General features: G+C 38.2%; 1 protein-coding gene across 2 annotated transcripts; it reads left to right on the forward strand.

The window, feature by feature from the left end:
- The first annotated feature begins 1,049 nt into the window (after positions 1-1,049).
- On the forward strand, positions 1,050-7,479 carry LOC122093973 (shaggy-related protein kinase zeta). 2 transcript variants are annotated; one of them, XM_042664542.1, is made up of 12 exons: positions 1,050-1,221; positions 2,447-2,539; positions 2,885-2,944; positions 3,030-3,302; positions 3,384-3,458; positions 3,536-3,592; positions 4,045-4,185; positions 4,298-4,348; positions 4,438-4,533; positions 5,024-5,107; positions 6,110-6,211; positions 6,897-7,479. In XM_042664542.1, the coding sequence occupies exons 1-12, from the start codon at positions 1,135-1,137 to the stop codon at positions 6,990-6,992; spliced, it is 1,215 nt and encodes a 404-aa protein (XP_042520476.1). In that variant the 5' UTR covers positions 1,050-1,134; the 3' UTR covers positions 6,993-7,479. The 2 variants fall into 2 exon arrangements, with proteins under 2 accessions (XP_042520476.1, XP_042520477.1); XM_042664543.1 differs by lacking the exon at positions 1,050-1,221 and adding an exon at positions 1,297-1,425.
- The last annotated feature ends 2,209 nt before the right edge of the window (positions 7,480-9,688 follow it).

Raw genomic sequence — 9,688 nt, forward strand, 5'->3', positions numbered from 1 at the left:
ATTACTGACCAGATATATGTAAAAAGCGAAAAAGTATCATAGAAATCATACCAAAATTGTATTCCTCTATCAAACAAACAAGACACCTTATAGTTTATACTAAATTAAAAACGTACCAAAATCATACTAAGCCAATATAGTATTTGTATTGGAATATAGGAATTTTCTTGGCACAATTTAGTTTTGGTATCTACTCTTGGTCTGTTACACCCTATCGAAGCCATACTAAATATTGGTTGATACCAAGGTCTTAAGTACTGATATTGGATCCGTCGGATCCTATTGGCCAAGGTTGATATTGTTGAACTTAATGAGGATAAAATGGAATCCACTGCCACAACAACCTAGACAGCCCGACCTCTTTATAATGGTGGCTATTTTCAAAATCATGACCCAAAGCATTTTTTCACCTCTGATGATATTCTAGTTTCTAAATGGCCTGACAGAATCTCTGGGTTTCATGCTTGATTAACAGCAAAACTCCTTCAAGAAGGAGCTACAACAAACTATGTTATTTCCAAGTTTCTTGTCCGATCTCAAGAAAGATTATAAGAATGGTTCATCTCCCTTGGTGAATACAAAAGACTCCAGCTAATACAATTAGGCTCAGTTGAAGTATTCAGTATGATTCTCCATAATGAATTCCTTGATCCTCAAAATTTTAAAGAAAAGGCCCCTAGTTGATTCTTGATCGGTCATAGGCATTGGAACAGGCGTAAATTGTAATAAAAATCTATTTTTGATGACAATGAAGAAAAAAACTGATCCTTCTGGGCCGATACAAACCGATCTGAATTGATATCGTTTCGGTATCGGCATCTACACCGGGGAAATAACCCTGGTTGACACCTTATTGCGGGGTCAATGTACTGATGTATCCTGGAAGTGGGCCATTTTCCTCAAAGCATCCCCCGAATCTGGATTCTGGATCAGCCATGCCGTTTCCACGCCTAAGGTCACTCTGGTAATTCTATTCACTGTCGGGGAGATTTATAGAAGTGAATTATTACCTACTAGTCCAATTTATTACTGCAAACCGAAAGGGGCGGAGGAGAGAGAAAAGGAGTAAAAGAGATTGAAGAAAATCGAGAGAGAGAGAGAGAGAGAGAGAGAGAGAGTAGAGCCGTATTCCACATGGCCTCGTTGCCGCTGGGGCCTCATCCGCCTGAAAATGAGGGAGTGAAGATTGCACCTCGTCGGCCAGAGATGGGAGACGATAAGGTATTTTTCCGTCGAGATTCCATGGTTTCCATCAAGATTTGCAGAATCGGATGCGTGACTTCGGTTCTGCATTTCAGCGATGGTTCTTCATATGCTCTGCCTTTTCCAGTTGTTGTTGTGGTTACCTTTTAGATTTTATCATATGCCTTCAAGTTCGTAGTTGGAGATCGAACGGAGATTTTCTTGGAATGGTCTCTAAAGAAGGTTTACAGTGAGATTTTAGCAGTGGATGAACATTTTTTTGAATATTTGTGGAGAAATTTCTGTCTTTTCTACCTTTGATTTTAGGATTTCTTCATTTTTGAGGAATCTAAAGGTCTTTCGTTATCTGCTTTTGTCCTTTGATTATCATCTTGTGGTGGTCGGAATAAGCGAACGGAAAAATCTCACAAATTGGTGTTATAATTTCATTTTCTTGTCTACATTGGGCTTACCTCAGGCGTCTGTTCTTGTTCTGAGGGGTTTTTTTTTACCCCATCAGTTCTCTCTATTTTTTTTTTTCTTTATTTTAAGCTTTCATTGCATGTAATTTGTTGTGTTAGAGGAATTTTGTTGAGATTTTGTGGTTGAGCTTCGTTGTTGTGTGTTTCCTTGTTATTTTTAAGGTGCTTTACTTCTTTCAGGGTTGTCTTCCTTTCGCTTTTCTCTCTCATTACCCCGATCTGCTCTTCTGTGTACCTCTTGACAATTCTATTTTGAGATCTTGCCTTTGATTGAGATTTTACTTGGAACTTTTGTCGGTATTATTTGGAATTTTTATTAGATCTTGGATCTCTTTAAAGGTTTTTAGTGTGATTTGGGATTATCTGGTACTTGTCTTTTGATTGTCCCGGTTTGTGTGCTTTGGTATCTTGTGACGAGGTTCGACTTTTTCCTATGTCCAGTTAGATTTCTGATGGCCTTACTCTTTCTTATTCCCTTTTCCTTTGGCTTGTCATGCAATCTGTTCTGGTTTACTTCATACGCCCGTTGCCCTTTGATTCTTCCATTGACTGGTTTTTTTTTTTACTTTACTTTCAACTGTTTCCTGTTTCATCTGCATGCTTTCAGGCATTTGATGCTTTCTTGAAAGACATAACGCTTACAATCTTCTTCTTTTTATGCTGGCTGGTTGCGTATGTGATATTTTCCTCTTGGGTGGATTATGACTATGTTGTTGATTTCCCCTCTTTCTATATGTTTTAGTGGCTTTAATTTGAATAGTTTAATTTGATACGTGTAACAGGAAATGGCAGCTGCTGTTGTCGAGGGGAATGATCCAGTAACTGGTCACATCATTTCCACCACCATTGGAGGCAAAAATGGTGAACCCAAGCGGGTTAGAGCTGAAACTTACTGATAGTCTGTTATTGTGGCTATATTGTCTCTGATAATTCACGTCTTGGAGTTTCTTTCATTGTTGTAATTGTTCTTGCTGAAGATTTTAAATATGTTCAGAATTAAGTGATTCTTTCTCAAGAAATAGTATTCAGCCAACATGGCATTGTATTTCTGTGTATCTGAAATGCAAGAACTTTCTACATTGAATGTCTTTTACATAATACTATCCTTCTACAGTTTGAATGCATATTTATTCTTCTTGTACCTCATTATTAGGAGTCATTTGCTAAACACTATCTTTCCACAGTTTAAATCCTGATGCATTTCTTGTTGTCACTCACAGACAATCAGTTACATGGCAGAGCGTGTTGTGGGGACTGGGTCATTTGGAATTGTCTTTCAGGTATGAGAGTGGTAATTCTTTAGCAACTGTACTTGTGTTTTCATTTTATTTCTGATGTCATGGTCTATTTTTACTTTTTCTCCAGGCAAAATGCTTGGAGACTGGGGAGACAGTTGCCATAAAGAAGGTCTTGCAGGACAGGCGGTATAAGAATCGTGAGCTGCAGCTTATGCGCTCTATGGATCACCCAAATGTGATTTCTCTGAAGCACTGCTTTTTCTCTACGACCAGTAAAAATGAGCTTTTTCTCAACTTGGTTATGGAATATGTCCCCGAGACTCTGTATCGTGTTTTGAAGCACTACAGCAATGTGAACCAGAGGATGCCACTTATCTATGTTAAACTCTACACCTATCAAGTATAAATCATGCTTTTGTCTTGTGGGTTTTGCATACTTTTATATTTCTCTAGCTGCTGTTAACTGGTGGAAGCTTTCCAGATTTTTAGGGGGCTTGGTCATATTCACACTGTTCCTGGAGTTTGCCATAGGGACATAAAGCCTCAAAATCTTCTGGTATGTATTTTCTGATTGTGTTGTCTGCCAGTGGTGCTTTTGTCTTGGTTTTCTGAATCCACTGGGACATTTTGCAGGTAGACCCGCTTACACATCAAGTCAAGATTTGTGATTTTGGAAGTGCAAAGGTTTTGGTATGTGCGTCGAATTATTTTCAGCTCACCTTGTAGTCTGTTTCATTGAAATACCTAGAATGTCTTAAATGATTGAAGAATAATTTTGGTATAAGTACAATTCTGTTTGATAGTCCTTTGTTAGAATTCAGTGAAGTACCTTGTGTCAGTATCTGCTTCTTTTTGTTTCTTTTGCCTGCATCAATTCACTAAGCTACCCAACCATCTCTGAGGGAAAAGCAAGCTAGCATGGCTCCTGCTTGCTGATACTTTTTCCTTCCTGGGTATATGGTTGTGGAGTTGATTGTCTCGTCTCCTCTCCTAGTAATATGAATCTAGTGTTGAAAATTTTCTATAATTTGAGAATAAATACATTTTAAGGCGACTTCTCGTTCTGTTACAATGGTCTGTTTTTTCTTGTATATTTTTTTCCCATTCATTTCTTGTTTCACCAAGTGTTGAACTGATTTCAGGTCAAGGGCGAAGCAAACATATCATATATTTGCTCTCGTTACTACCGAGCTCCAGAACTCATATTTGGTGCGACAGAATATACAACATCGATTGATATCTGGTCAGCTGGTTGTGTTCTTGCAGAGCTTCTTCTAGGCCAGGTTTGCAGCTGTCTACAAATTTTAAGCTTGTAACTTTCTGAGCTATATGTTCAGCCAGGTTGCTATGTTCATTTCTTGGTGACTTAATGACATCAAATTTGTAATTTCCTAGCCATTGTTTCCGGGAGACAGTGCGGTGGATCAACTTGTAGAGATCATCAAGGTTCAGCTCCATAATCTATATCAAGTCAATAATGCAGATTGTTCAACTATAGCAGTGGGTTGATTGCCTATCAAATGCCTTTTTTGCAGGTTCTTGGAACCCCAACTCGAGAAGAGATCCGCTGTATGAATCCAAACTATACTGAGTTTCGGTTTCCACAGATAAAGGCTCACCCATGGCACAAGGTATGTATTTCATCTTCTTTCTAAGAAAAGAATTTCTTATGGTCTAAGATGACCTGGAGATCTGGCTATTTATGTTCAAGAGATGAAGTGCTCTAGAACACCTTTATCATGCATGTATTTTTTTTTTGGAGGTTTATAAACTTTGTGGGTTTTAGTATGTCTAAAAGCCAAAGATCATTAATTTTGCTTCCGTTATAGATTTACTGTATACTTTTAGAGCAGCACGAATTGTTTGGCCAAATTGAATTTTGACTTTATATGGGAATTTGGCTGAACTTCTTGTTGTTCCTTTGTTCTATTGGGGTTTATGGCTTCCTTGCCTCCCACAGTGAGTGCCTTTAATGTTTTAATCTTATATGATTCTTCTTCCCAAATATGTTTTCCTAAGCCAACATGTTTAGTAGTTGAAATGGCTAATTTGGGTAATTAGTTAACTTCCGTTGTGCATCCTACATATCCTTCTTATTTGCCTTCAAATTCTTTTGCTTAGGTTTTCCACAAGAGGATGCCTCCAGAAGCAATTGATCTTGCCTCAAGGCTTTTACAGTATTCACCCAGTCTTCGCTGCACTGCTGTGAGTATGATTTTCTTTTTCTTTTTCTTTTTTATGGTGTTGACCGGGGGCTTCAAAACATATTTGTGGTCCTCAGACATGAGCAACTGTATATGACATTCTTATGGATGCTTGTTTTGGTAGTGTGAATGTGTGATCCTTAGGATTTTTTAAGGTCTTGTCCCTGGGTGGATCCATCCAGGTGTAACGCTGCAACTGTCTTGAAGTTAATACTTGACCAAAAAAAAAAAAACTGTGTTGAAGTTAATGGAGTTGAGGGAAGGGGAGAGAAGTGTTTATGTTTCATGGTTTCAGTGTAGCCTTTATGATTAGGATGGTCTTTAGTGGAGCTTCTCAGTTAAGGTGCAGCATTTGGATATATGAGACAAAAGGCATATCTAAATGTGATCTTTGGAAGGGTGAAGCAGTCCCCAGAATGCTTTTGTTGTGGACTCTTTCTTGACCAAATGTAATGCTCTAATAAGTTGATCAGATGGAACTATCTAATAGTTCTTTGTATTTTTCTGGGGCTTGTGTCTCCCTGTAAGCATTCTGGAACTCTTAAAACACAGGTTTTTTTTTTTTACCATTATTTTTGTATCAAGTGTTAGTTGCTTGGTTCAGAAGTAGCATAATTAATGGATGGACGTTTAATGGTGAAAATGGTCCATTGGACCTTTGGAGGTCTTAATTTCAGTTAGAGGCCTTCTTCACATCTAATTAGCATGCTTGGTGATTTTAATTTGTCCTGGTTAGAATCTTTATGCTTCAGATATTTTGGTCATTGTGAAGTTCTTTGCAGAAACCCTGATCCTGTTCTGTGACCATATGGACTTTTCGAAATATGTGATCCCTTTTTTTATAACATAGTGCATGAATCTCCTCACAGTATATGAAATGCTCACATGTAATTGATGATCTTGTAACAAGATGAAAAGGATCTGAACCAATCTGATAAGCAAGAAAGTTTATTTTCATAAATGGGATGAAATGCTGTACTGACCTCCATTTTTGTTTCTGCAGCTAGAGGCATGTGCTCATCCTTTTTTTGATGAACTCCGGGAGCCCAATGCCCGCCTGCCTAATGGACGGCCTTTACCTCCTCTCTTCAACTTCAAACAGGAAGTATGTCTTTGAAACTTCTGAAAGTTTTACCTATATGTGTCTTTGAAACTTTTGAAAATTTTAACCATGTCTTTACATTTCTGACTGGAACTATGTTACGTGCTAAAAAATTTCAAGAACTGAAGTTTTTTATATAACAGACAATAAGAGAAGGCAAGAGATTACAATTTCTATCTAAACAAAGAGCTGGACTGTAAAATGTGTCTGACACTGATATTGACATATTGGACTAGTAAGGATGTTCATAATTGAGTAGATATGTTGTAATACTATACATGTTTTAAAGTCATGGTGGTTTGACATGCAAATACAGAATGAATGTAGCAGTACATAAAACCCAACCTGGAGAAAAAAAAAGGGGTACTTGAATTAAATCTGGTATCCAGTGAATGAATCAAATTTGAATTGGGTCCATCTCAGTTGCACTTAGCATTTGGAATGTAAATAGCTGGCTTCAGATATCAAAATCTCTTCGTTATCAGCTTGTGGAGTAAAAGGCATTTGCAAAACTTGTCTATTTAATTTCTTTTTATATGGATTTATTTATTTTATTATATGTATGAATCATATGTTACTGGTTAGAAAAGTGGTTGGTCATGAAATTGACTTACCTTATCACGAGTGTGCCTCACCTACTGCTAACCTGATGGTTCACTTTGGTGCTTCTGTTTCTCTCTGGATGCAGTTATCTGGTGCTCCACCAGAGCTCATTAACAGATTGATACCAGAGCATGTGAGACGGCAATCTGGTCTAAATCTCTTGCACCCAGCAGGCACGTAAACATAGGAACCTGGAACCGGACTTTTGGTACTCTATGGATGCGAAGCAAAGGGTATAAGCTGTGTTTAAATCAGAAAACATACAGGCCTGAGAAGCGGAATTTCTATCTCAGCAATGCTGTGACACGAACAGCTGGATGGCTGGGCCTTCTGAAATTTGGTGCATTTTTCTACTACAGTTTTTGTTTTGCGCTTTTGGCCTCTAAATGTTTCATGCTTCTGTATATTTGTCTCATGATAAAGAATCCAAGTTGGACTGGTTAAAGTAGCTTTGAGTAGAAGAAAGATGGGAAAAGCGTTTCCTTAGGCAGAGGGGCACAAATGAATGGCAAGAGCAAGCAAGACTTTTGGTGGGGGGGGGGTGTTGGGTGGATCGGTGGTTGTCTAAAGTTTACTTGCGTGGTGTTGTTTCTACTTGTATTTGTGGCGGCTTGTGGTCGCCGGACTTGCAATTTACGAAGGCTAGTGTTCGCAGTTCTTTTACCAAATTGTCATGTTTTGAATAATTTTGGTTCTAGTTGTATATTATGGTTCCTAATCTGATAAAAAGATTGTCTTCTGATCACAGTTTTCTAATCAACTCAAAACGTGGGAAGCTGACTAAAGGTTTCCTAGGTCATAAACCTAGCTTTAGCCCTATCTGATTGAGTGGTAAATTAGCTGGGTTATCATTTGGCAGTTAAAACCAGCAGGGAGCACCGAGCAATGGCCAGACAGGGCATCCTACATTTGTTTGTGAATGTATATATGTGCGAACGTCTCATGTTCATGTTAACAAGTAAAAGAAAGAGGAAGAAGGTAAATTTTTTTTATCAAACCTTGTTAACTAGATAGGCAAGAAGAGTCTTCCCCTCTTTTCTTACAGGGCATGAAATCCTTACCCTTACCTTTCATGCTAGAATTGGATATGATGGTTAAATAGGTAATTTGATATTGGATAATCATGCCACCTCTAATTAGATTAGTTCCATGGGCCTTTATTAGTATTTAAAATTCCTTGTTAGGGTGGAAAGAGAAGTAAACTTGAACCTGTAGAAAATCTAAACAAAGAGGGACAACTAAACGTGCAATGTGGACCAATTTGATTACTAGTAATTAAGAGTATGGAATCCTATTTGGTGAGTCTTTCGGTTCAAAATTGAAGGATTTTTAAGTATAGGTTTTTTTCTGGAGGGTGGGTGGTTTGAATGAAAAATACAGTTTAAGACAGAAAATAGAACAAAAACTACAGCTAATTACATATTAGCCAAAGGTCCAATTTCTATCAAAAGAAAACAAATAGTCATCAACAGGATGATACATAAAAAATATAGGGAGGGGGAGAAACAAATCAAAGGGATGATATATCAAATATCTGGGACCAAAAGGATGATACATAAAAAATTAGGGGTGGGGACCGGTGTGAACACGCTCACTCTCTCTCTCTCTGGAGTATTAAGATTGAAGGGAAGCTCTGCAACTCGAACCATTTTTATTGAGAGGATCAATTGAAGGGAAACTCTACAATTTGAATCATTTCTGTTGAGAGGATCAAGCGTCAAGCTCTCAAGTCCCTGTTTCTTTAAAGTCGAAAGTGGGGGAGGGGGAGGGGGAGCGTAATGGCTGAGGTATCAATGGTGGCTTTAGTGCCATCAGTGAAGGCGGAGCCGAAATTATCATCAGCGGTGGAAGTGTCGTCGGAGGCCGTTGAAGAAGCTGCAGCAGTAGGAGGAGGCGAAGAAGCGCCACCACCAGCGTAAGAAGCAACAACGACGGCGGAGACAAGTGTGGCTGAGCTCGATAAGGAATTCCTATGTCCAATATGCATGCAGATCATCAAGGGCGCTTTCCTTACGGCTTGTGGTCACAGCTTCTGCAACATGTACGTTATCACCCATCTCCACAACAAGAACGATTGTCCTTGTTGTGGCCATTACCTAACCAACAACCTGCTGTTCCCAATTTTCTACTCAACAAGGTTCGATTTCTCCTCCCCCTACCCTTTTGTTCCTTTGATTTCCTCCTATTCGTCATTCTTTATTTAGATTTCATTTGTACCCTTTCGGACTACTTTACTTTTTCCGTTTACTGCTCATTAGTTTGATCTCTCAGATGCCTTCTATATTTTCATTTTTATGCGAATCTCGTTTTGATACGGTTGAATTTTTTGTTTGGTGCCAATATTATATTCATTGAGAATCTGAAAATTTTTATTGGATGGGATTCATGGAAAAAATTAACATTGCAATGTAACTGTGTCAGTGCCCACAACTTTAAATCAGTAACACGGTAACTTAATGTGGATAATTTGAACATTTGGTTTCTTTTGGTATTTTTTGTTTTAGCTTGAATTAGCAACAAAATCAATCAAAATTAAACGACATCAAGTCTATTAATTTATGGGATCCATCAAAGTAAGGCTTCAACTGATAGCGGTCGTAAAAGTTACCATAGTATCTGCCCTTCCAGATAATTTCCAAATGCAGGTTTATGGTTTGACTAACTAGAGAGAAGTTGCAATTTTTTTTGTTCGACTAAGGGATTTCAGGGGTTTTAACTCTTTAGGGGTAGTTTAGGGATTATACAAAAAATGAGACTGACTTAACAGCTATTTCAAACTAATGGGTGTTGCTTCTTTTATATAGACATGGAGCAAGGAATAACCTTGAAACAGAATACATTTGGGACTCTCCCATAATAGGACCCAATTGTAAAGAG

Source organism: Macadamia integrifolia, chromosome 11 (assembly GCF_013358625.1).
Source record: "Macadamia integrifolia cultivar HAES 741 chromosome 11, SCU_Mint_v3, whole genome shotgun sequence".
Lineage (NCBI taxonomy): Eukaryota > Viridiplantae > Streptophyta > Magnoliopsida > Proteales > Proteaceae > Macadamia > Macadamia integrifolia.

Excerpts from the sequence above, each read along its gene's own strand:
- LOC122093973 (XM_042664542.1), top strand. The coding sequence starts at position 1,135 with ATGGCCTCGTTGCCGCTGGGGCCTCATCCGCCTGAAAATGAGGGAGTG. Across the intron at positions 1,222-2,446 it reads CAGAGATGGGAGACGATAAG|GAAATGGCAGCTGCTGTTGT; the intron begins GTATTTTTCCGT and ends TACGTGTAACAG. Across the intron at positions 5,108-6,109 it reads CCAGTCTTCGCTGCACTGCT|CTAGAGGCATGTGCTCATCC; the intron begins GTGAGTATGATT and ends TTGTTTCTGCAG.